Here is a 27,835-nt window from a genome sequence, read left to right on the forward strand (position 1 = left end):
CTTTAAGACACGTTTGCAACCCTCCCAGGCTGGCGCAAGGGACTTGCGCTGGCCGAGCATCTTTAGGATTGTGCTCTTAAGATAAACAAAATACGCCATATTGAGTGTTTGAGAATTATGAACCAATAAAACTGAATTAGAGGGAAGGCAATGCTTGTTAAATGAAAACATTTAAAGCTCTAAAATCTGGAAATGAATTACTGAACTAATTATCACCTCTGTTGACTGAAAATTAGATTTATCCCTTAAAAGTGGAGTGTAAATTTAACCATTTGTACAAGTAAGAAAAAAAAGGAAGATGGAATAAATTTGAATAAATTTGATGAGCAAACTCCTTCTGTACTGCTAATTACACTTTTATATTAGGACTTTGCTTCTAAGGACATGGTAATCCATGCAGGTTAAAGCTACTCCTAGTGAAAGCTATTTTTTGGTTCAAGTTTTATCTATTCCTATTATACTATGCATGTCTACTCACAAGTAAGTCCCATTGTATCCAGTGGAGCTAACTCCCTGAGAAGAATGTATAAGATTGTAGCCTTAAGCAATGTATGTTGAGAGGTAAATTACTATACAACAAAATAATTAGTCATAACAAGAAGGCAGACCTAATGACAACACAGAATACATTTACCCTGAAGTATCTTCCCTCAAACTAGAATTATGTTTACATTACTGATACTGCATTCACCAGGCAGTTCTCCTATACAACTGTACCAAAATGGGTGGGAGCTACGTATCTGCACGTCCTTTCATTTCAATATCCCTTCACAGGAAAACTTTCTGTTGAATTACAACCTTTGCATCTGATAGAAAGGAGAACAAACTTTCCACCTATTTTGAAAATGCTGCATTACCTGGACTATTACTTGGAACAACAGAACTTGTCTACCAACTACAAATATACAGGGAAATCTCAATATACTAGGCGTTGGCAACCTTCAGTCTCGAAAGACTATGGTATCGCGCTCTGAATGGTGGTTCTGGAACAGCGTCTAGTGTGGCTGAAAAGGTCGATTCGGGAGTGACAATCTCTTCCACACTGGGAGCAAGTGCAGCCTGTCCCTGGTCTGTCTCCCTGGCTATGGGCCTTCTACGCCAATCAAGCGAAGACTTATAACCGGTAAACTGCTGCTTCCCGTGTTGTGCCGACGCCATATGGCGGAGTGTACTCTCCAGTGCGCGAAACCTGGATAAAGAAGGTATGGAGGATAGGCTGTTACCCATGCAGCAAATCCCCCCTCTCCACGTCGCTGGAATGGTCCAATGGAAAGGCAGAAGCCAATACATTGGTTCCAGCGGCGTCGCAGGAGTTGCCAGAGCGTGACTGTGTTCAGCCACGAACTGCCTCAGGGACTCCGGCTCCTGATTCAATATACTGTACATTGCTATACCACCGTTTCAGATAGACTGCAAGTACAATTGTGTATTTTCATTTCAGTGTCACTTCTAACATGGGTTGTCCACACCCATGTTAAACAAAGTCTGCACTGTAGTGTTACTAGGATTGCAATGTTAATTGAGTAAATTGTTCAGGCTTCATCAAAAAAGGTGCCCTGATTTACTGGGCACTGCCACCAGGCTCAGAAAAAAGAGGTGAATCTCTCCTGCACTCAGAGGCAGAGCCTTGCAAAGCAGAAAGACACTTTGCTGCATTTCAAACTGTTCCAAACTAAGCATGAGTTCAACAGATTTTCTCACTCTACACCAGGCCTGGGAGAAGAGGACGGGAATGTCTGTCATTCATTATCCGTTACTGCAGTTCACTATGGTCACTCACTTTTTTACCTGATAACATAACCTGTACTGGCCTTGGATATAGATGGCCTTGCTGGATCTGCAGGCAAAATAGTCTCAGCAGTCTTAAATAGACTTGAGGCACAATCCTATCCTGCGCTAGAACAGGCAACCCAAGAGGCTTGAGCTGTATCCAGTGCAGGACAGGGCCCAGAAGTGGCTCAGCCAGAGGCAAGGTGAAACTTTTCCCCTTACCCCTGGGTAAGGGCCGCTTGCCTCTAAGGGTCTCCTTGGACTTGCGCCACCTCCTGAGGTGGTGTGGTGCAAGTCCAAGGAGAGCAGAGCGGCTTGAAGCCGCTCCGTTCTCCCTGGGAACAGGGGTTGGGATCTGGCATAACTGCCGGATCACAGCCCCGCCTCCCATTCCCCACCCTCCCCCGGCCAGTAACTTTTTTCCATCTCTCTGCCTCCCCCTGCCGACCTTTTCTTCTTGCGTCGGCCCAGCTAGGCCGGCGCTTCTTGGAGCGCCAGCCCAGCTTCCTCTCAAAGAGGTGCAAATGTTTGCAACCTTACAGCATGTTTGCAACCCTCCTAGGCCAGTGCAAGGAATCTGTGTTGGCCCAAGGGCATGTTTGGATTGCGCCTTTGGTTAGGCAAGCAGGCCAATCCTAAATTGGCTGCCCATGCTGCAGTACAGCGGCGCCAAAATGGCTGCATCTGAATCTTGTGGGGCCAGGAAGGCAGCCAGAGGAGTCCTTGAGGTAAGAGAACATTTATTCCCTTATCCTAGGCCGAGCTCCAGCAGCCACTATGGGTCTACTCAGATCTAGACCAGCTCAATCGCTGGGGCAGGTCAGAGTTGACCTATGTAGGGCTTGCAGGTGCAGGACGGGGGGATAGGATCTAGTGGCAGTCTCTGATGCTGTCTCTGCCCTGCTTCCAGGCCTGAACCACCCTCCCCTGCCCAGTTTTTACTTTGATCTTTTCTTTGAAGGTGCTATAAAAGCCCCCTTCACCTTCAAGACAGGGCACTCTTAGATGTGATCCGGTCTGGTACACTGTTCCAACATATGGAGGATTTGTGCACATAGTTTGTGTGCATAGACTGGTAGATTCCTAATATTATCTTTCTAATACAGAGATGAAGATACTCAGAACAGGGTAAAGCAATCTCTATATAGCGTTTTAAATCATCAAAGAACTGTGATTAAAAATTCATTTCAGCAACCATTTATAAATGACCAAGTCATCCCCTTTTTCCTGGAAGTAATCCAGGCAGACCTCTGATTGCACCATCTTGTTAAATAATAAGGGTGTGTTACATTTAAGTAAATGCTGAAAAGGCAGTAAAAGAATAAAGCCTTTCATTCTAAACAACGCATCACCAATTGCCTCATGTTCATGATAACTGCATACTACAGTATATGGTTCAAGATTTCCTACTCTCTCTTAGCAAGGAAGGAATTATGTGAATACAGTATAGCTAAATTGAACAGAGCAGTACCTTTCAGTACTCAATTTAATGCATAGAAGGGAGATCAATAACCACACAGTGAAGAAATCTGTGTGGGAAACTCTCCCCACAAAATGGAAACCGCCTCAAATGTTTTATTCATATGTCCTTTATAAATGTCCTTTATAAAAAAGGACAGAGCATGAAATTGGGGTCCAAGCACTGGAGGGGAAGAAACACTTTATTCAAGCGTGGACTATAGTTTCGAAAACGGACAAAGTTCTCTTGCCAATTTCAAAATTACTTAGAAATTATCCAAGTTAAACCAAAAGGTGGAACAGTATACATCAGAGAGAATCTATGGCACAAAACCAGAATAGAACAGGGAAAATCTGTTCAACCCCATTTTTGTTTTCTATAACTATTTAAAGGAAATCTTACTTAGGCTTGCCAGCAAGTATGTAACATTATCCTGGAGGCTTGCCCAGCACTGAATCTTCTTCTCGGCACCAAGATAATGTTTTTACTTTCCCAGACTGTTACTTGAGCCGTTTGCTATTGTCGGCTATTGTTTTATTACATCGCTAGCTTTAAATACTATTTTACTGTTTCTGTAGTTATTGATGTTCTTAAGAATAATGGCATTGAGAAGTGATGTAAGCCACCTCAGTATTTTATAAATTGAAGAGCAGCATATAAATAAAAATAATGGAATAATAACCCTCCTCAAACATTGTTAAAAAATAGGTGGAGCTAACAGCAATACAATCTGCTCACTACTTATGTTATCATAACGATAATTCCTTTCACTATTCCAAAGATAATCTTAGTTAAAGTTGAAGATTTCCATGTGAGTGCTTTAGTGTCAGGTTCACTTTTTGGAAGAACTTAAACTGCACAGAAATTGAAACTAGGTCTGCCAGACTATTTTCTCTTCTTCTATTTCTCTGAAGAACTCTGCTGTATCCATACAACAAATGCCAAAGCACAACAGGATATTTACAATCTTTATGTTTTGAATATAGCAGTTTGTTAATTGCTCTTTTATTTTGTTAATTTCATAGCTGAAATATCCAGAACTCCTGACACTTATATTGTAGCCATCTGTCTTAACCAATATTTTTCATGGAACTTAGTCTTCAAATTCTGATGCAGTTCTAGCTTTCTAAATGAAAAGTAATCAATTACTTGGGGCTCTTTTCTCTCCTGATTAACCAATGTCATAAAATATTTATCCAATTTAACTGCTGTAGGCTGCAATCCTATACATACTTACCTGAAAATAATTCCCACTGAACTCAGTGGGGCTTGTTTCTGAGTGGATATGCAGTTTGCCCTGTAAATATCACTGCTGACCTGCTTTTCTCCAGTTCTGTAGTGTTTCACATTCACAGGTGGAAAAAGAATGCCAATGGTGATATTGTGATTTTTTTAAAGTACAGGTGCAGTACTGAAATGGGGTAGGGGTACTGAAAGTCACACACACCTTTGCCACCTTTGCTGGCAGGCAGTTTCCAGGCAGTCCAAAACACTGCAAAAAGGCTCCGCCTAGCCCAGGCAGGGAATAGCCCTGGAGCCGTGGAAGAGATTCCCCTTTCGAAGGAACAGTAAGACTCCTGGAGCCCCTGAGCCAGCAAAGAGGTTGAAGAAGGGAAGGGGGGGCAGAAAACCTCTGTAGCCAGAGCACATGCAGCAAGGTGGAGTGCTCTCTCTCTCACACACACACACACACACAGAGGGGCAGGTGCGGTAGCAACAGAGAGGATTGCTTTAAAAAACCAGGGAGTGTTTGCCCAATTACCTCCCCCCCCCTTCATGGTGCTCCAGCCTAGGGAAACAAAACAGCTCAGCAAGCAAGCCTTCCCAGCAAGCAAAGCATGTGACAGCTGGCAACGGACTGAGGAGGAGAAGGCAGGAGGGGGAGGAGAGGGTATTGCTTTAAAAAACCCAGGGAGTGTTTGCCAAATTCCCCACCCCCCACTGAGATGGTACAGGTTCTCCTGCTCCAGCAGACACAAGCAAGCCTTCCCAGCAAACAAAGCAGGAGATTTAGGCTACAATCTGATCCACACTTTCCTGGGAGTAAGCACCATTGACTAGAATGGGACTTACTTCTGAGTAGAAATGCATAGGACTGGACTCTTAAAAGCTCAGCATCCCACCTGTGAAAGGGGGAGGAGAAGGAGGGGAGGGGATGGATAACAGCTGTCTTTGTTTCCTTCCAGCCCCAAGTATCAGGCTGCAGTGCAATTGCTTAACTCTATGGAATTTAGCACAACTTGTTTTTGTTAATCGCGGAAGGGTCACCCGCGGAAGGGTCACGCGGAAGGGTCAAGGAACGGAACTCACATGTATAAATAGGCTCCACCTGTATTATATAAGATACATATAAAAGAATTCCTAAGCTACAGTAAACAACTAATCGTTTTTGGTGTCATCTTTGTAAAAACAGTGTTTGTAAACTAATTTCAAATCCTGGTTTCAGATTAAGAACATAAGAACAGCCCCACTGGATCAGGCCATAGGCCCATCTAGTCCAGCTTCCTGTATCTCACAGCGGCCCACCAAATGCCCCAGGGAGCACACCAGATAACAAGAGACCTCATCCTGGTGCCCTCCCCTACGTCTGGCATTCTGACTTAACCCATTCCTAAAATCAGGAGGTTGCGCATACACATCATGGCTTGTACCCCGTAATGGATTTTTCCTCCAGAAACTTGTCCAATCCCCTTTTAAAGGTGTCTAGGCTAGACGCCAGCACCACATCCTGTGGCAAGGAGTTCCACAGACCGACCACACGCTGAGTAAAGAAATATTTTGTTTTGTCTGTCCTAACCCGCCCAACACTCAATTTGAGTGGATGTCCCCTGGTTCTGGTATTATGTGAGAGTGTAAAGAGCATCTCCCTATCCACTCTGTCCATCCCCTGCATAATTTTGTATGTCTCAATCATGTCCCCGCTCAGGCGTCTCTTTTCTAGGCTGAAGAGGCCCAAACGCCGTAGCCTTTCCTCATAAGGAAGGTGCCCCAGCCCCGTAATCATCTTAGTCGCTCTCTTTTGCACCTTTTCCATTTCCACTATGTCTTTTTTGAGATGCGGCGACCAGAACTGGATACAATACTCCAGGTGTGGCCTTACCATCGATTTGTACAACGGCATTATAATACTAGCCGTTTTGTTCTCAATACCCTTCCTAATGATCCCAAGCATAGAATTGGCCTTCTTCACTGCCGCTGCACATTGGGTCGACACTTTCATCGACCTGTCCACCACCACCCCAAGATCTCTCTCCTGATCTGTCACAGACAGCTCAGAACCCATCAACCTATATCTAAAGTTTTGATTTTTTGCCCCAATGTGCATGACTTTACACTTACTGACATTGAAGCGCATCTTGCTGCCCATTCTGCCAGTCTGGAGAGATCCTTCTGGAGCTCCTCACAATCACTTCTGGTCTTCACCACTCGGAAAAGTTTGGTGTCATCTGCAAACTTAGCCACTTCATTGCTCAACCCTGTCTCCAGGTCATTTATGAAGAGGTTGAAAAGCACCGGTCCCAGGACAGATCCTTGGGGCACACCGCTTTTCACCTCTCTCCATTGTGAAAATTGCCCATTGACACCCACTCTCTGCTTCCTGGCCTCCAACCAGTTCTCAATCCATGAGAGGACCTGTCCTCTAATTCCCTGACTGCGGAGCTTTTTCAGTAGCCTTTGGTGAGGGACCGTGTCAAACGCCTTCTGAAAGTCCAGATATATAATGTCCACGGGTTCTCCCAAATCCACATGCCTATTGACCTTTTCAAAGAATTCTATAAGGTTCGTGAGGCAAGACTTACCCTTGACTCTCCCTCAGCAAGGCCTGTTCATCTATGTGTTTTGAGTTCCTATCTTTGATGAGGCATTCCACCATCTTACCCGGTATGGATGTTAGGCTGACCGGCCTATAGTTTCCCGGATCCCCCCTCTTTCCCTTTTTAAAAATAGGCGTGACATTTGCTATCCTCCAATCTTCTGGCACCGTGGCCGTTTTGAGGGACAAGTTGCATACCTTAGTCAAGAGATCTGCAACTTCATTCTTTAATTCCTTAATAACTCTTGGGTGGATGCCATCAGGGCCCAGTGACTTATTGATCTTTAATTTATCAATGAGGTCTGAATTTATCAATGAGGTTATTCAGACAAATAACCATTAATCTCAGTGCAAATATAAAGGGAAATCAAGTGAGAGATAGGAGAGAGGAGGAAAGGGAAAATACAGAAGGAAACCCAAGAGGCAAAAAGAAACACTCTTAAGCTCTTAAGCACAGAAAATCAGGGTTATATTTGGCGCTTAGTCTTGAAAGTTAGTTTTATTGTATTCACTACAGTATTCTCTAGATTGTCATATATTGTGATCATAATATAAAATATCAGGATAAAGCAGTAACTGCAAATATGCAGCCATTAGATTTAACAAATTTACAGCCATTCAAATATCCAAACCAAGGTAATTCTGAGTAGCCCAACAATCTGCTTCAGAATAGCCATAAGCACTGAATACATTAAAGTAATAAAATTAGCATCTTATACAGTCGATGATTACAGTTTTGCTCAACGTTTTAAATTAGCAAGGATTAAAACTGTGATTTCCTTCCTCAGTGCTGCAGTATTTGAACCTGAACACCATTTGTTATCTGCTGGTTTTACTGCTATTGCCATTTAATGCTTACCTCTTCAGCCTTTTGAGCTTCTGCATATTTATCCAAATATATTCCTGGGAGCACAGATCCCACAATGGTCAGTCCTTTTCCAGCTTTCAATTGAGAGGTGAAAGAAAGCAGTCGAGGATGTTTTACTAACTGCTCCAAATCTAAATTCAACAGAACCAAAACTTGTGGCCTAAAACAAGACAAAACAAGAATGGTAGTGGATGGTGAATACAAAATCCAACTGTACAATTACAATCTCTCTATATAAGAACCAGCCACTGACCATCATAAAATTAATACATTTTACATGCATTTCTGTGTAATCCTCATGGGTTTGAGAACTGACATTCCTCTCTCTGCAGTTTTTCTGCTAAACCTTACAGAAGCTGCCAGACACACGTGAGTCAGAGCTCAGCTGCAAATTACAAACAGCCGAGTTGGTTCAACCATTTTCAAGAAGGTGGGGTGAGCGACCAGGTAGCAGGAACTCCTCCAATCAGACAGGATGATGAAACTCCAGCTGAGGAACAAAAAATGGTTCCTGGCCAGAAGCTTGCTCTCTTCTTCCTCCAGCTAAACTACGTACTGGTCAGAGAGCCCAACAGCCTCACTGGATTGCCTCACAGGATGCAAGTGTAAAGAGCCGTTTGTTTCATCATTCAGAAACAATCAGGTAAGGAACAGTATCTAGTCAGAAAAACCATTTAAAACTTTAACGTTGATTTTAGTTTGTGTTCTTTGTGATCTAAAAGTTCATTCAAAATTCCTGGCAAGTTAGCTCTCAGTTACACAGCATGTCTGAGATTCTGCAGTGCTTTCAGTGCCATCTTCTGGTGATTAGCATTATTGCAGAATCAACCCTTTTTCTGTCAAATTCAATTCTCATTCTTTTTCCTTGTTCATTTGATTTTGTTATCTCCTCATTCTTTTATTACACTTTTAATAAACTCTTAATAAACTGAGATTAAACTCTGTCCAGTCTACATCCAGGTCTACAGAGATCCAGGTCTACAGAGCTTGCGTCCTGAGTACACTTTTGTACTGCAGTGAGTCATGGACTCTTTGCTCACAACAGGAGAGGAAACTGAACGCTTTCCACATGCGCTGCCTCCGACGCATTCTCGGCATCACCTGGCAGGACAAAGTTCCTAACAACACAGTCCTGGAACGTGCTGGAATCCCTAGCATGTATGCACTGCTGAAACAGAGACGCCTGCGTTGGCTCGGTCATGTCGTGAGAATGGATGATGGCCGGATCCCAAAGGATCTCCTCTATGGAGAACTTGTGCAAGGAAAGCACCCTACAGGTAGACCACAGTTGCGATACAAGGACATCTGCAAGAGGGATCTGAAGGCCTTAGGGATGGACCTCAACAAGTGGGGAACCCTGGCCTCTGAGCAGTCCGCTTGGAGGCAGGCTGTGCAGCATGGCCTTTCCCAGTTTGAAGAGACACTTGGCCAACAGTCTGAGGCAAAGAGGCAAAGAAGGAAGGCCCATAGCCAGGGAGACAGACCAGGGACAGACTGCACTTGCTCCCGGTGTGGAAGGGATTGTCACTCCCGGATTGGCCTTTTCAGCCACACTAGACGCTGTGCCAGAACCACCTTTCAGAGCGCGATACCATAGTCTTTCGAGACTGAAGGTTGCCAATACAATACAATAAACTCTGTCTGATCCCCGGTATGGGAAGTAAAGTGGATTGTCATGTCTAGCTCTGCAGGTGCTTCTGTGAGAGTGATTTTGATAGAGACCCCTGAGGATTAGCATTGTTCTGGAGGGGGGTTTCCCCAGGGAGCCCCTCTGGGTAGCCTGATCTTCTGGGCTGGAGGCAATGGATTCAACCTACCAAGGCTTTTCCCCAATAAGCTGCATGTCCAAAACAGGGGAGAGAAGGGAATGGGAAATGAGCATGCTAGCCACTACATGCCACTGCCCTGGATCAACGTGCGGTCACTTGCAGTCCCTCTTGTAATCCTGACTCTGACATTTCATCACACACTAGAGCAGGGGTGCCTAAACCCTGGCCCAGGGGCCACTTGTAGCCCTCGGGGGTCTCCCAATCAGGCCCGCGGGGAGCCCCCAGTCTCCAATGAGCCCCTGGCCCTCCAGAGACTTGCTGGAGCCCGTACTGGCCCAACAGAACTGCTCTCAGTGTGAGGATGACTGTTCGACCTTTTACCTGAGCTGTAGGATGAGGGCTCCCTCTGCTACTTGCTGTTTCACATCTGTGATGCAGCAGTGGCAGCAAAGGAAAGGCTGGACTTGAGCTACTGCAAGACCTTCATTCGTTCATACAAGTTCCATCTCTAATAAATTCATTTATGTAAATTTATTCAAATTTTAAATGTAAATTAATTCTTCCCCCCCCGGCCCCCGACACAGTGTCAGAGAGATGATGTGGCCCTCCTGCCAAAATGTTTGGACACCCCTGCACTAGAGTAACCAAGAACCTTGGAACGTCTAGATATAGGCAGGTTTCATTCTCAACATCAGCATTTACCCCTACTTAATAGTATGCCCAAGCAGAACACTTCACATGTATTCAATTTCTTTTTATGGAAACGGTATGTGTCTCACTTGGGAACAGAAGTGATGTGACTTGGTCTTTCTTGATAGGCCTTCCACAGAGAGGAACAATGTGCACCTGTGCACAGAGACACCCCCAAACACCTTGCAATACACAAGCTCTCATTTCACTCATTGTAAGCTGGTACATTTTGCTAGCTATAATCATAGCAATCAGACTGCCGAAGGTCAAGAAGAGAGATGGAGGGCAAAAATAGACATGTTTGCAGACCTCATATGCAGGAAGTAAAGGGGAACAAAAGAGATGAGTCACTAGAGAATGGCAAGAAGTACAAGATGAATTTAGGGACAGGGAAGTCTGGGTAAGTTTAAACATAGAATAGAAAGAGCCATTATTATTATTATTAACTTCATTTATATCCCGCCTTTCTCCTCGAAGGGACCCAAGGCGGCTTACAACAATTAAAACACATCAAAAACAATTTAAAACAAGGTAAAAACACAGCTAGAGGACAGAGACAGATTAAATAAGAGAAAGAAAGGGCATGAGAGAGAGAAAGTTTAAAAAATGATAGGTAAGGAGGTGCAGAATGGGAGAAAAACAGAAAATACAGCTGGGAGGTTGACCTTAAGAAGTCAATAGGCCGAAGTATGTTCAAGGAGAAGAAAACTTTTGCATGCATTGCATGTTTTGAATATCTCAGGTTAGATCCAGTCCTTACAAAATGTATGTTGTCAAAACCAACGGAAATTTTTAAAGTTTCTAAAAAGTATATACCATACTGAGTTGTTCTTCTGAAATCAACTTCTTAAACTCAAATTTATTAGGGGTTCTTACCTCCAGTTTTTGGTATGAGGAGGGCCTTGTTCAACCCGAAGCAAAGCATAGCGTGCAGCATTCAAAGATAACCCCCGAATTCCATCTCCCCACTCTTTCTCAGCTCTTTAAAAGAAAACATAACAATTGTACCTTTATAACACCACTATTTCCTTTTTATGCACACGCATAGACAATGCACTTAAGCATCTTGAGAGACAATGCTTTATAAAGCAAACCACTACTCCATATTTGTGAAATACCACCTTTGGAAAAATGGGTTCAGGAACTACATGCTGATTGAGCAAAAGCATCTGACTGAGTGCTGATTCTATTCTAGCTCTTTCTAATCAGCACTCTGAGTGCTGATTGAGCAAAAGCATATTATCTGGTTTTCTTTCCAGATGCCTAACTCCCAGAACTTATTACCTCAACCATAACCTATCTGGTTCTCATACAATGTTGTCGTCAACTCTTCCATTACAGTCATGCACCGCTTAACAACAGGGATCGAGATGTAATCCCCGTCGTCAAGCTGGGCTTGATGCAATCTGGTCCCTCTGCAGGGAATGGGATGCTCCGCTCCCCTCTCCTCCAGAGGGTCGCCTGAGCTTTGCAGAGGCAGCATGCATCCACTCGCTGCCTCCGCAGAGCTCAGACTGAGGGAAATCACGTCTCTCATGCAACTTCTGGTTTCACAGAGGAAACTGAAGATTGCACAAGGCGTGATTTCCCTCTGAGCCTTGCAGAGGCAGCGGGCTGATGTGCGCTGCCTTTGGGAGGCTCAGACAACCCTCTGGAGGGGAACTCTCCTTGCTTTCAGAGAGTTGGAGCATGCACCCCGAACGACCACGTGACCACATGTGGTCATCTGTTATGTGATCTCGGTGTAAGCCAGAAGGTTGCAAAGTGGCACACACCTGTGTTTGTATGTTTTCATGCAGGAGCCTATGAGATAACCTGAGTCGGAGCGTGAGAATATCTTCACTTACCTAAAATCCACACTACACTTGTTCTCAGTCATCCAAGGCATGCGAAGATAAAACAGTATTAGCTTGGGAGTTGGGTAGAACATACAGGTATGTTCTAGTTTCCTTATTGTAAAATTACAGGAGAAGGACTCGGGAAAGAAATGTGGATACAATTAACTCAAGTGCCTTTCTCAGAGAATAGCCTGAATAAAACCAAGTAATACTTGAATGATAGCTAAATGAGGCCACGAAAACAGTAATATCTTTGATCAAACCTCTATTTCTCTACCAAAGAACACTGCTGAAGGCACAGATATGCAAAAATTGTCATCATCATCATCTAAATAAATGTCACTTCTCTGAATCCAAAATTACAGATCTTTCACCTTCTCCCACAAAACTCAATGGGAGATATTCACTTTTCCAGTTAAATACAACAAACGTATACTGATGGGCATTTTACTAGCTTGTTAGTAATTTCTCATTTGGAGTCTGAATAAATGTGTAGCCTTACCCTCTATATTCAATGTATTTGTAAATACATCCTGCAATCAGCATAGCAACCAAAGCATAGTACCAAGAGCAAATAAACATCAAGGCAAGGCACAAACTCATTCCCAGGAATGATAAAGTCCTAAAAGAAACACATATTTTGATATGGTAAATTTCATGCATGTGTTCTACTAAACTGAGTATAACAATAAAGATATCAGCAACAGGTATTTTTCAATAATTACAGGAGAGGTTAAATCCTTATCGCTAGACAAAGGTTTCATTTCATGTGCTGGGACTAATGTCTGTCTTCAGTGATACTGTACTTGTACTTTTAAAATACATGTACAGCAGGGATGTGAAGTGCAGGGGCAGTAGATGAGGCAGAACTACACTCATCAACACATCAACAGAAAAGCACCATAGCTGCTCCTCCTGCTTACTGCCAAGGAGGCTCTCCTTACACCCGCTTTCTCGGGTGTAAGAATAACTTCCTCAGGTATAGTGGGTGGGGTAACTGTGGTGCTTTTCCATGGACTATGATGGGTGGTTCTGCCTCATCTGCCGCCCTCGCACCGCATGTCCCTGATGTACAGGCAACCCGTCAGGCAAACATAACCTAGGGCCCAAACCCTAACCAACTTTCCAGCACTGGCATAGCTGTGCCAGTGAGACGTGTGCTGCATCTTGCAGTTGGGTGGCACTCACAGAGGCCTCCTCAAAGTAAGGGAATGTTTGTTTTCTTACCTCGGAGCTGCGCTGCTTTTATGTCAGTGCTGGAAAGTGGGTTAGGACTGCACCCTAGGTTGATTAACACTTCTGTTTCTCAAGGAAGAGGAGGATTTTCTAGTCCGGAATTTGGATGAACAGAGGCCCAACCCTATCCTTGAGATAAGCCAATACACCACCATGCACACCAGTGCAATGACAGCCCCACCAGTGCAGAAACCCCTCCCCCAGAAGATGTGCCACAGACACCAGCGTAATGTCACAAAAACCGTGTGCCTGCATAACTTGGACATAGCTCAGACACTGAGTTCAGACACCAGCACTACTAGAAAGACTAAAATGGGGAGAAGATGGAAGCATGATGTTGGAGGGATGAGGTGCTGTTAACAAATGCCGGGTCCTAACTCCCTTCCCCTTCCGTTGAACAAGTCCCTGACACTGGGGAAAAACTACTCCAATGACATAGGTAGAAGGAACCTCAAAGGAATGGGGAAGATAAAAACGGAAAGAAGTGCAGCCTCATCCTGCCCACTTCCAATCCCAGTATTTAATCTCCCAATATTTAAGCTGTCAGAGAAACCACAGATTCAATCAAAAGGTATGCAGCATGGGGCTATACTCCTCTGGCCCCATTCCATGCAAACCTCAAGCACACACACTAATCCTGGTGATGGGAAGTGCTCCGTTATGCATCTGTCGTAACACTGAGGTCACTGTTGGCTATGGCACTGGGGTGGGATCATGGTTGCTGGGGACAGTGATGACGTTGCTGGGCTAATTGCCCCAGCAGGACATGGCTTGAGGTCCACTCTCTCTCCTCTTCCCCCAACCACTGGCCAGGCTTAGGAATGGCCAATGTCACACTGGCATCTGTGAGTCATTTGCATGGTGTCCAAGTAGGACTGGGCCTGAGGTAACTTCTCTAGGAAGCGTATGGCTATGCAATTATGCTAGCTGTGTTAAAAGATCAGTTTACACAGCATGAGCTTTCATAGCTAACTGCCCACTTCATCAGATGAATTACATATTTGTCAACTGCCTATCAAATGAAGTACAGATTTTCATTCTCTAGGACTCTGAAATTCTGCAAGCTTTCAAACACATGCTGCAGGTTTTGGACATTCATTCATTCAATATATAGACACTACTAAGTTACCAGATTATCAATTATAAGCAATGTGATGCTCTTTTTCAGTCTCTCTGCATGTTATAAGATTTACAGATATGTGTACTCAAGCATCAAGTGTTCACAACACAATCATCACCACACAGTACCCCACACCAAAGTATTATCATTGTATTATAGAGTGCAAGCATGCATGTGACATTATTACATTTTTATTCTTCCCTTCTTCCACAGAGATCATGAAAATGCACACGATCCCCTCACAACAAATCCAAGTTAAAACAGGGTGACAGTCACTGATTAAATGTCACAAAATCCAGGCTCTGAGTACTATACTATGACAACTTCTAAAACTGGTAGTGTCAGAATTGTAATATGTTTATCTCAGGAAAGAAGCTCACTAAATTGAGAGCACAGAAATGGAAGCTTGATTTCACAATACTGATAGTAGCATTTCATGCATCTTTAATTCCTTAAGTTTACTTTCTGATCTACAATTTTAGATCTTTGAAAAGCATCAAAGAGCAGCAACCCTTAATTTCGTTTTTTACTCCCCCAAATTAATCTGCATTTGTGTGCAGATCTGTGTGTGTATTTATCTGTATGATCTTGGAAGTTAAATCCTTAAGTTTTCAAAGTCTCAAACTGCTCAAATCCATTCTCCTTGTGAACATAGAAAATAAAGCAAACGAAGCAAGAGTGACCAGCATTTACAGGTAAGTATATTTCCATTTTCCCTCTTCCCATTATCCTACCCCATCACACAGTATTAATTAAAAGATGAAATCCAAATGGCAGTCTGCTAGCATTTTAACAATAAGTCACAATAGCAAACAAGAATACAAAATTCTGTTCTGACCATTTGGCAATTAAGAAAAAAAACTTCTCTTTCTTTAAGATATAATTTGTCATATGAAAGATACCATTTGTCCCAATGCTCTAAATAGTAGCTGTAATCATATTCTTGTTCGTAATTATCTACTCTCCTGTTCTTCTATAGACTAATAACTGAAAAATGAAAATGAAAATCCATTGTTTTCTCATTGTTTCTTTTAAGGATTTTGAACTTTCTTTTAAGGGCTGAAAAACAAAGATATGCACTGTAAACAAAAATACTTACAATGCCTAATGAGTTTAGAAAAAGACCCTAAGAACAGAACCTAATGTCTGTTTTCCTGTATCAAAGAAATACATTTTCTAAAGAACATTCCGTACCAGTGATAATACTTGAAACGAGGTCTCCAGTTTGGTGTACGTAGGAGAGTCTGAACGGCACATGCCAAGTTCACAAACAGATAGCACATTAGGAAAAACCTGCAAAGAAAGATACATTTACAAAACTATAAATGAAGGATGCTATTCATTCTAGTCTCAAATATAGAGCAAGATCAAAGGAAAATAAATGGGACAGAGTTACACAGATCTTTAAGATTTCCCAACAAGGTACAAAAGATCAGCCTGACAGTCCTCTATCACGAAGGGCTGGGGCACAGAAACCAAAAAAACTGCATATTCCAACAGGGCATAGGACCATTCAAGACACACACAAAATTGGGGTGGAAGGGGCTGAGAAGTACATATCAGCCCTGTATCTTGAGTGACCTGTTTTGGGGTAGGATACATTACAATTGAAAATGCTGCTGCCCAAAATAGTATCCTTGTGTTGAAATACCGCTCTGTGATTGTGTAGAATCATCTGACACTGTTCCCAGGTCACACATTTTCCTGCCCTGCTTCACATTATTGGCTGTTGTTGGAGATGCATGACATGATGATATAAGAATATAGGTGAAATGATTCATCATTAAAGAGTGTGTGTGTGGTAAAGGGCTGAGAATATGGCAATGTTTTTGGCAGCAGCCTTGAATCATGTGCAATGTGTATTCTGTCCTCACATGTTCATAGAATCATAGAGTTGAAAGAGACCTACAGGGCCATTTAGTCCAACTCCCTGCCTGTGCATCTCCAGTAGGTGTTTGTCAAGCCTCTGCTTGAAGATCTCCAGAGTCCACCACCTCCCCTGGCAATCTGTTCCACCCTTCCTATCAGAAATTTTTTCCTGATGTCAAGTTGGAATTTCTTCTCTTGCAGTTTGTAGCCATTGGATTTAATTCTACTTTCAGAGGCAGTTGAGAACAAATTTGTCCCTTCCTCTACATGACATCCCTTCAGGTATTTGTCTTTTGAGAACTAAAACTCTGCTGTTTTTATCATGAACCATACATGCTACCACCAACTCTAAATATCAAAATGACAAATGCAAGGATAAGATTTGAACAACATTCCATCTATAGAAGACAGTCTGGATCCATATTTGAGTCTTTTTTTCCCCTCATATATGCACTCAATTGCTAAGCTGTGTCACCTTCACCTTTGCAATATCTATTAGACACATGCTTTTGTTGCAACTAAAATTCTTGTTTACTCTCTCATCTCTCGCATTGTTTGTTACAACACCCTCCTACATCCTTGCAGCTCCATATCAATACATACCTCCTAATATCCACTGGCTCTTTCTTCTGGTGAATTTGAATTGCTGCTGGGCCAAACTTGTACAACCAAACTTATGTGCAATTTTTGAGTTTGTGGTGGGATTCAAGTGTGTTTGAAACCCTGTCACTTTCACTGGAGGTCATGAAAGTTTCAATAACATTCATAGGCAAGGTGTGTGACTTATCTGTGGCAATACTCATCTCTCTTTCTAACTAAAAAATATTCTGAGAAATTCCAGGAACAAAATTGTCAGGAATTGTCAAAATTGTCATTGTTTTTCCAGGAAAAACACTGTCAGGGAGATGTGTTGAACTGCTAGCACTGCTGTAGCAGAATTGGTTTTTCACGTTCCAAAGGAAAATAAACTCGGCCACTGCCATCATCGAAAATTATCAGAATTTGTGTGCCTCCCAAGAGAAGAAGCTCCCCATTTTTACCACCCAGGAAAGTATCTGTGAAAAAGGGAAGGGGATGGAGCACCAAAAGCTTCCTAAAAATTCAACTCTTCATAGCTGAGTTTTCTATTTAATGTTATATACCATCCTTTTCCTTTCTCTTCTCTATAACTTACTTTGACTATAAACCTGAAGTTAGGGCTTGTGTCTTATTTTTGTTTTATACAATGCGCATAGCCTTTGTAAGCACTTCGTAATTTTAAAAATAAAACTTTTATTATTGTCATTTGAAGTTAGTGTAGAAGAGTGGCCTAGAAACTGAATCAGAACTTTCTCAGTTCAAATCTCTTCTCTGCCACAAATTCATTAGTGGGCCTTAGGGAAGTCACTCCCTCTCAGCCTCAGCATCCCAGCTGAAATTTGGGGAGAACAATGTTTATTTGCCTTACAGAATTGTTGGAAGGATGACATCAAGGTAAAACTTGTGAAGCGTTTTGTACAAACAGTGCTGTACAAATGCTATGCATTATTAACGTTCTCATACTAAACTAAAAAAAATCTGTTAGAGTTTCTATATGTGTACTTACATAGAAAGAATTGGAGCCACGCTATCTAGAGAAGCAATGAGAATGCCTATCTCACAAATCAATGCAGTGAGGAGCAAAGCCCACGTTGGTTCTCCATTTGCTTTTCCATGGCCAAATACCTATTCATGTTAGGGAATAAGTGAAAATTTATATAAACTTCTGAAAACATTCAAACTATGATTTGTCAGATGCAAACCTTAAGCAGCATCATTCAAATTAAATTTACCTTTTCTAATTTAGTGCATTTTCCTAAATTTTTCCTAAAGGTGGGTATCTTTAGGTATCCTACATCATCTTAAAATTATTATGTCATACCAGATACCAAAGTTCTGATCCTAAAAAGTTCATTTTTGCAACAAAATGTAATATAAAACTAAAATCCCAGAGAGGTAGCCATGTAACACTTCATGCATTTGATCAAAAGCTTATGCTGAAACAAATGTGTTAGTCTTACTGCCCCATCTTATCCTCCACCATTTGTGCTGATGCAGTTGCACTGGTGAAGCATAGGTATGACTGTACTTTTCCATGCTTTCACTATCATGCCAATGAAAGCATGACAAATATACAGTATTTGCATTATAATTTCAGGATTGTTTGACCATGAAATTCAGAGGTGCAGTCCCTACTCTGATGGCCAAGATCGCATTTTACAGTGCAAACTATGCTTGTTTCAGCAAAATTTCAATTATGCCTTCCCAACTCCTTCCCAATTATGCCTTCCCAACTCCTTTTTTACAATCAATTTCAGCACAGTGTTATACATGAAGTAGTGACCACATGGTTCTGACTTCAAGCTACCACTGCATCATTTTTGCCCAGCCCACAGGTGTACACATTTGATCCCTTTTGTGTTTATGCAACATTGGGCAGAAATGGCTTAAACCTTCCCTTGAATCATAAACCTGTCCATCTCTTGGGTTTCAGTAACATGCTGTGACCACCAAGCCTCAGAATTGGACACTTGGAAAGGGCACTTATAGGTCATTAGGCCTCATCTATCACAGCAGCATAGCAAATGAGCCTAAACATCTGTTTGCACCACTACCTAAGTGAGAACTGGGCTATCCGAAACATTTTCCTCATAGTAAAATGGCAAAGCTGTTGAAAATACTGAAGACAAAAAGAAACTCACTTGAAGAAATGGTACAATGCCATCTCTTGCAATAGCCTGGAGCAACCGCGGGGCACCAGTGAGGCTCTGAAGACCAGCACCACATGTGGAAAAGAATGAGCCAATTACAATAACCCATGGAGAGGGCCATGCCAATGTAGCAACAACAAGGGTTCCAGTAACTGCATCTCCAAATCTTGTGGGGAAAGATCACATGCAACATTAATCAAGGAAGGTGCGTTAACAAATTATGTAAACTTACCAGCCTGCTAATGCACTTCATGAAAACTCAGCACCAAGTTTAGAAGACATACATATGCATACACAGGTTTTAGGACAAAATGCTATCTGGAACAAAAATGCAATCTGGAAAGGCCATCTGTTTCAGAAGAAAGAAAGCCTTGAATTTTCGAGACTCAGTCCTGAAATATTATTATTATTATTAATTTAGATAATTTATATCCCTCCTTTCCCATGCCAAAGCAAATGCCCAAAGCAACTTACAAAGTTTCATAATAAAATGTACAATGTATACAAACAATGAATAAAATCATTAATTAAAAAAAAACCCATGGGGGGCAGGAATTATTTGGTTCAGAGAGAAGCAGAAGAACCAAAACACTATTACAGAGGCACAGAAGGCAAACATCAACCCATTGTCCAAATGCTAGATGAAACAGAAATGTTTTGAGCTGTCACCAAAAGGCCACGAGGAAGGGGTAGTTCTTAATTCCCCTGGTAGGAAATTCCATAATTTTAACACCAGTACAGAGAAGCCCTCAAGCTGCTATCCTTCCAACTTAGGACAAAGGCAGCTCTACTTTGCTGAATAACTAACTAACTTTGCTGAATTGGGAAGGCATTTCCAATATCACATTTTCACCCATCTGAAAGTGGTAGGGTTGATGTGTACATCCTTGTCCTCTAGAAATAATGTTGGAAAAAATTTCTCAGCAGCATAAACTCTCCCACAACATTTTACTGAATACAACAGAAATGTAATACTGCATACTTGTCCCTCAAGACCACGCCTTCTATGCAGGCTCCAAAAAGGATTATACAGGATAGATCTGCAATTGAGATTCAAGGAACTTAGGCATTAAAACAGGTAAGTCTGAGAACTGACCCTAAGACTCCATGGAAATATTAAACCCAAAAACCCCAAAAACCCAAAAAGTTAAGCATTTAAATTATTAACTCTTTCTTACAGAACTTAATGTACATGCAACTGTCCAACTGAGATCAGCAAGGTTTAATTTTTTTTAAATATATCTATTTACCTGGCAGAAAGTCCCACTGAATTTAATGGAGCTTATTTATTACAAAGGATTGTGCTATTTAGGCTATAATCCTATGCACATTTTTTCTGAGAGTAAATCCCATTGAACACAACGAGACTTCTGCATAAACCTGCATAAAATTGTGCTATAAGTTTGTTAGAATTTCATCATAAAGTCCTGGATTTGATTTATATTTTATCCCATTACAAGTATATTTTTTCCTATATTTCACATATAGAAATTAAATGCAATTTTATAAAACAACACTATAATAGTACCTAGGCTTCCATCTAGAAAAGTGGTTCCCAAACTGGTGGGTTGCAACCCACTAGCCAGGGAAGCACTTGTCTTTGTCCCTTTAAGCGGTGGGATGTAGGGGAAGGGAGCAACGCAATCCCCAGTCCTGGGGGGTTCAGAGCCCTCTGCAGGAGTCCCCTTGCCTGCAAAACTCTAAAACAATGATTTTCAACCTTTTTCGTCTCATGGCACACCAACAAGGTACTAAAATTGTCAAGGCACACCATCAGTTTTTGGACAATTGACAAGGCACACCTTTCTGTTGGTGGGGGGCTCATATCCCAATAATCCCATTAATAAATTATGCTCCACCAAACTCCCGTGGCACACCTGGAGACCATTTGCGGCACACCAATGTGCCATGGCACAGTGGTTGAAAATGGTTGCGCTAAAAGAAGAAGAAAATGGGTACTTCCAGTTTTCATAATGAAACCAGAAGTGCCCTTTTCTTCCTAAGAGTTGGACTGCAGGTAAGTAAAAAAGAAACCCTCCCATCCCTGGCAGCAGAGTGATCCTGAGGATTGTGCTGTTGCCTTCCCCTCTCCTCCGTGACAATTGACAGTGCTCCCAACTCCCTTGTAGGAGTTTGGGAAGCACTGATCTAGAATAGTGGTTCCCAAATTTTTTAGCAACTGGACCCACTTTTTTTTAACACTCAGGATCCACCTAGGTTTACAAGACTTTTAAAAAAAGGAAATCTCAAAAGAAATAGTACATTGTTAATTTACAAGTGCCTATATTTACATATACATAGCCGCCCTGGGTCCCTTTGGGGAGAAGGGTGGGGTATAAATAAAGTTTATTATTATTTATTATATGCTCCTGACTTCAGCTGCAGAGTAAAAGCAAGCTGGGCTTTTGTTTTGCAGCTGCTGATGGTTTAATTGATTTTAAAGCTCATGGCTTGATTGATTTTTGACAAAAACAATGCCCCTTTGCTCCCTTGCCTTCAGTCATACCTCAGCAGATGCCCAGGGAAGGTAGGAGTCTCTATTCAAATTTAAATTAACTTTAAATAAGCCAGGAGCCTCTAATCAATTTAAAATTAACTTTAAAGAAGCCATGGGCTGAGTCAGAAAGCCAACAACCTTTCCTACAGATAGCTAATATCAAAACTGGAGTAATGGGTAGCCCTGCAAGGAGAAGAAGCTGCTAACTATCATTTAACTACCCTACCTGTGCTGACAAGAGGGGCATTACTCCATACCTTAGGAATGCCCTTCCTCTACCAGGGAACTGCAGGAGCTCAGCTCATGCTGGGCAATTATCCCATTAATGAATAGCCTCGGGCTTGAGGCAATTAGTTATCTGATCTTTCCATCACCTATATTTTCATTGGAGGCTCTGCTTGGTACTATGTGACCACCAAAAACCAGGTCACAACCCACAAGAGGGTTATAACCCACAGTTTGGGAGCCACTGATCTAGAATAGTATAAAATGCAGATATCTACCAACACAGTTCACCAATATTAGTGTTATGAATCAATAAAAAATGGTGGGCTACCAAATAATTCAAGGTGATTCATCCTTCTCTATTCCTAGACAGAAAGTTAATCTTGTCTGCGGGTTGATCCAATTCCAACATCCCAATTCATTTCAGATACAGGAACCAAATAAAGTATGTAGGATTCCTTCATGGTTAAGTTCTCCTAGTTTGTGTTAACTATATGTGCATCTACAAAGCAAACACCTAATGCTAGATCACAACATAAACAAAGCAGAGATATGAAATTCTGTTTTTAAATGACATTAAAAGGATACAGATGAATGATGTAGTTGAAATCGCTAGAATTGTTCCTGTAGGAATAGATTTCTGAGCATCCCGAAGATCTCCAGACCTGTTTGAACCTGCCATAATCCCTGAAACCAACAACAAATATAGGGTTATACAACACCATAACAAATAGAGTATCATTTATTTACTGATATCAACTTGCAAGGAAAATAGAATGATTCCATGTGATATGAAGTTGATAGTTGTCATCTACCAAAATGTTCTGAGAAAGAAATTATAGTAAATATACATTAAAAAATACATCACTACCAAGTTAAAGTACACACATAAGTGTATTTAATTGTCATCAAAGCAACCCTTCTGGAACCAGGCACAGGTCAACAGCCCTATGAGATGAGAAGTAGAAAATGAAGAAGCAGTATCAAACAAGATCAGGCACAGACGGTCAACTAAAGGGTCCACATAGAACTAACAACCCAATCCTATTTGAGCCTCATGCTGCCAGAACGAGCAATCAACAAATGGAAGCTGCCATCAGGAGCTGTGGTCTGCCAGCGGATCCCATTGCATTTCCTGGCCTCAATAAGTCAGGATGGGGGGGGGGGGGGTCGGCGGGAAGCAGAAGTGGGCCGAACAAGGTGGGAAGGATCATTTTTGGAACTGCCCCCTGCAGGACGCACTGTGCATTCCAGCAGTGCGACTGCATTGTCAGGGGAGGAAAAGGAGAGGATTGGGACCCAAGAACCACCCCAGGAGGATGAAACCACTGTGTCTGTGCAGCCTGCATACCAGAAAACCTTTAAAGGTGTACCAAGCCTCAGAGTCTGTATCAACTATTAGCTCAAAAAATAACTATTCGGAGTGCCTGTACATTGAATAAACAAAACTCATTAACTTGGGGTGGGAGAGTTTTCATCTCAGATTGAAAATTCAATCAGACACACTTACTTTGTGCCTAAACTAATGCAACAAAGTGAGTTTCTTTTAAATGATTTTGCTAAATGCATTCTATACAGCTGTAAAAACCTCTCACAAAACTAGCTGCTAATTCCATAATCCCATTGTCCACAACTACTGCACACCTTACTGTCACTCTGGTAAATGGAGCTTGAAAACTGCCACGGCACAGGGCTTCCAAGAATGGTGGAACACTGCTGTCCGCCAGTAGCTCACTGCCTTCTAAGTGGCCTGCTGCCATGGTCCCACCCCTGCTGCTCCAGAGGAGGTGCAACAGCCTCTCAGATGACACACCTGTCACCATAGCAAAGAGGACACAACATCCAGGTCCCAGAGGGGTGGAGCCAGAAGCAGAGGAGGAGGCGTAAGAGGTGCACGAAAATAAGAGGTGCATGAAAATAACACATGAAAATAAAGCATGATAGCCTCACCCATCAGAGATGAAGTGTCAGGTGGGGGAAATGATATAGGGTGAACTGCAAGTGCCCACCTTCCCCTGGGAGCAGGCATATGAGCCTTGCAATACTAACAGCCCAATCCTGAGCTGCACGCAGCGCCCAGGCTCAGTGGCACCAAGGAGGGCTGCTGCTGAATCCTGCGCCTCCCACGCTACCCCAGGAGGCACCTCGGGAGAAGGGGATGTTCGTCCCCTTCCCCCGAGTAAGGAAAGCAGCCCCACACTGGGTAAAGCAGCCCCGCAATGGGGTAAAGGCGCTCGTGTAGGGTGCACACCCCTGCTCGAGCACCCTGGATCCTGCGGAGCACAGCTACTCGGATACGCCTCTCTCCCTCCCCCGACACGCCTGTCGCCTGCCCCCCAGCATGCCTCCCTCCGCCCTCTCTCTGCCCCCGCCGGCCGTTCCGCAGCCTGGCGGTCTGGGAGGCCGCCGAGTTGCGGAACCCAGGTGACTGCCTGGCGCTAGCCCAGCACCAGCTGGCACTGGGCTAGCACTGGTGGGAGCCCAACGGTGAGCCCTGCAAATGTGCCTTACGGCATGTTTGTGATTGTGCTCGGTGGCATGGAGCCATCCCACCGAGCTCAGGATTGGGCTCTAAGCCAACTGTCCTACAGAGGAGGACCTGGGTGAAGTCCTAACTCCCTTCCCCATGGATCCTCTAGGGGCCCTGCACCTGACCTCATGTGTTTTCACCATCCCTTGTATCCTTTCCTGGGCTCAACAACCCACAGCGTCAAAGAGGCAGTCAAGATGGATTTTAAAAGAAGCATAAATTTCGGGGAAAGAATTGTTTTGAAAAAATAATGATGTTTATAGCTTTGGCAAATAACTTCTGCATCTATCAACCTCTTTTTTTCCCTTTCTGTGCACTTTTACATGGCTGCTAACAGAATGAATGCCTGGCTCACAACATTACACACCTCAGGCTGGTTTCTGCGAACATAACTGACAAAACAGTTCATTCTCACAATGTGAAATGACCACACTGTGGCAAACTGCTTAGATCCTCTTGCAACAGGTCTGCCACCCATTCTGATAAGACTCTATCCTCTGTTACTGCCCCCAAACTGTAGGATGCGGCACATGCCCCACTGGCACAGCTAAGCCAGTGCTGGAAAGTTGGTTAAGATTGCGCCCTAAAGGACTGTCACTTTCATAATATGAATGTCATCATTTCAGAAGCATACTGCAGCGAGTCATGGACTCCTCGCTCACAACAGGAGAGGAAACTGAGCGCTTTCCACATACGCTGCCTCCGACGCATCCTCGGCATCACCTGGCAGGACAAAGTTCCAAACAACACAGTCCTGGAACGTGCTGGAATCCCTAGCATGTATTCACTGCTGAAACAGAGACGCCTGCGTTGGCTTGGTCATGTCGTGAGAATGGATGATGGCCGGATCCCAAAGGATCTCCTCTATGGAGAACTCGTGCAAGGAAAGCGCCCTACAGGTAGACCACAGCTGCGATACAAGGACATCTGCAAGAGGGATCTGAAGGCCTTAGGGATGGACCTCAACAAGTGGGAAACCCTGGCCTCTGAGCGGCCCGCTTGGAGGCAGGCTGTGCAGCATGGCCTTTCCCAGTTTGAAGAGACACTTTGCCAACAGTCTGAGGCTAAGAGGCAAAGAAGGAAGGCCCATAGCCAGGGAGACAGACCAGGGACAGACTGCACTTGCTCCCGGTGTGGAAGGGATTGTCACTCCCGGATTGGCCTTTTCAGCCACACTAGACGCTGTGCCAGAACCACCTTTCAGAGCGCGATACCATAGTCTTTCGAGACTGAAGGTTGCCAATACAATACTTCACTCCTGAGTAAGGGACACATATGCCATTATCTGAAACTAAAATCTATTCCTTTACTTAGAGAGGGGGAGAAGGAGACATGAACAGAAAGACTGAAGACAGAGGTGTAAAAATACAGCTGTGCTGTACTGAAGACTTATATGGAAGAGTTCCATATACATCAATACTTTTCAGCCAATTAGCAATTACCAGGATACTTATGACTATGGCAAATCTACCCAGTTTCAAAAGCACTCTCTAACATGAGAGAACAAGTTCAGACAGCTTCTTCCATTATACATAGGAATCAAAGCAGAACAAAGCAAGGCACAGACTATATTTTTTCAGGCACGAAAAGAGGCTGACAAAATTCCAATTCACTGTCTCCTCTAGCAGCAATATGAAAATAAAAGTGTCCCAGAGGTAGGACTGTTTGCACTTTATACTCAAAAATACATATTCATGCCAAGAAAACTCAAATGCTGTATGGAAGTATACTCAGATTTTTACATTTAAAAATTTGCTCATGCCTTATATTTTTTAAATTGTATGCTTTGTTCAGAACGTTTGGTAGAAATGGCTTAAGAGCAGGTTAGGAAACTCTCCTAACTCTTCCCCCCCCCCAAATAAACTGCCATAAAATGGCTTTGCAAGAAATGTGATTGTACATCTAGTTCTTGTATAGTATCAGAGGTACAGTGAGAAGGGGAAAAAGACTTTGGAGAAAGGGCTGATTCTTCAATGTGACAGTAGAAAAAACAAACAAGGTGGAGCTGTGGTTTTCAAACCGTGTTCAGGAGAACCCTGGGATTACTCAGAAAGAAACTTATCAGAGACCCTCAGTGAGAAGAGGAGTAAGAGGGAAATGCTTCCCTCAAAAGCAGATTATCCACTACTATGGATACTCCTCTAGAATGTGCAGCAGGAGAGTGTTAGATATGTTCTGTGGCTCATTCCCTGTTCCAGTGGGACAAAATAACGCCCAAGAGGCCTGATCAGCATCCCTCATGCATGAACCATGCACCCAAGACCATAATCTTCTCCAGCATGTAGAGACCCTTCTGCAGAGTACTTTTTCAACACTAACTCATCTGCCAAGGGAACCGGTACATGCTGAAACTTCAAGAGTTTAATATCTTTTTAAAAGTACCCTTACTATTTTTAGGGTGCAATCTTAACCAATTTCCAGCACTGGCATAGCAGTGCCATTGGGGCATGTGCTTCATCCTGCAGTTGGGGGGCAGTCATGGAGGCCTCCTCAAGGTAAGGCAATGTTTGTTTCCTTACCTCAGAGTTGCTTTGCTCTTAAGTTAGTGCTGGAATTGATTAGGATTGTGGCCTTAATCTTACACTTGCTTTTAACTCTTGAAGCATTCATGAAATGTCCTTGAGAACTATTTCTACAAGGCAGGGGTTGGTTTGAGAAGTTAGGGATAGCAACCTTCAATTGCTGTGAATATAAGAGTTTTAAGAGGAAGGATTTTAAGGGACTGAGATTGCAAATGAAATGCAAAATGTAATCCTAAAGAACTACGGACTGCATTGCTTCAGTTAAATAATGTATGTGGGGGGGGGGAGATGAGGGAGAGAGAAAATGGGTGTGTGTGTGTGTGAAATACTACCTGTCACAGAGGGAAAATAAATCCCTACAAGCATGGTGAAGTAAGTCATGATATCTGTATACACATAAGGGAGATTGAAGTCTTTTGCTTCATCTGGAACAGGAACTGATGGCTGATCATGTTTCTCCACCATTGCCCCTTTGTCTCCATATGCACTCCACAAATTGTCTGTAAGAATATAAGCACAAAATTTTGTTCATTAACACCACTTTTGTTTATTAACAACACATTTAAAAATATAAACACTAATCACTATGTGATTTAACACTATGAGGTGTTAAATATTACTCAACATATTCATCCCATTCCACCCTTTATTAATGAGAAAACTTTACTTATTTGATTACTTGATATTTCTAAAGTATTACTTGCATTCAACAGGCATATGGGGAAAAAATGGAAACAGTTCAAATCCTGCTGAAATCTGTGGCACAGCACCCATTAGTTTTAAATGGACGTGGATATCAGACATTCAGAGGCACATGTCACTAATTAAAAATGACATAGAAGGAGCAGAGACAGCCAGTGAATATTCACCTTTGCTAGTCAGTTTCTAAAATAGGTGGG

The 27,835-nt window shown here is 42.8% G+C and overlaps 1 protein-coding gene across 5 annotated transcripts in view; it reads right to left on the reverse strand.

Annotated features, from left to right (window-relative positions):
- Window positions 1–27,835, reverse strand: part of SLC12A7 (solute carrier family 12 member 7) — a 134,395-nt gene that overhangs the window by 28,420 nt on the left and 78,140 nt on the right. For all 5 annotated transcript variants that reach the window (XM_066624035.1, XM_066624032.1, XM_066624036.1 and 2 more), the window contains exons 9-17: window positions 27,269–27,436; window positions 22,473–22,571; window positions 20,145–20,202; window positions 19,154–19,328; window positions 18,019–18,137; window positions 15,759–15,857; window positions 12,711–12,830; window positions 11,247–11,351; window positions 7,903–8,071 (exon numbers count right to left, since the gene is read on the reverse strand). In XM_066624035.1, the coding sequence (XP_066480132.1) occupies window positions 7,903–8,071; window positions 11,247–11,351; window positions 12,711–12,830; window positions 15,759–15,857; window positions 18,019–18,137; window positions 19,154–19,328; window positions 20,145–20,202; window positions 22,473–22,571; window positions 27,269–27,436 (1,112 nt within the window). The remainder of the gene's footprint in view (window positions 1–7,902; window positions 8,072–11,246; window positions 11,352–12,710; window positions 12,831–15,758; window positions 15,858–18,018; window positions 18,138–19,153; window positions 19,329–20,144; window positions 20,203–22,472; window positions 22,572–27,268; window positions 27,437–27,835) is intronic.

This window comes from Tiliqua scincoides, chromosome 4 (assembly GCF_035046505.1).
Source record: "Tiliqua scincoides isolate rTilSci1 chromosome 4, rTilSci1.hap2, whole genome shotgun sequence".
In the NCBI taxonomy this organism is placed as follows: domain Eukaryota; kingdom Metazoa; phylum Chordata; class Lepidosauria; order Squamata; family Scincidae; genus Tiliqua; species Tiliqua scincoides.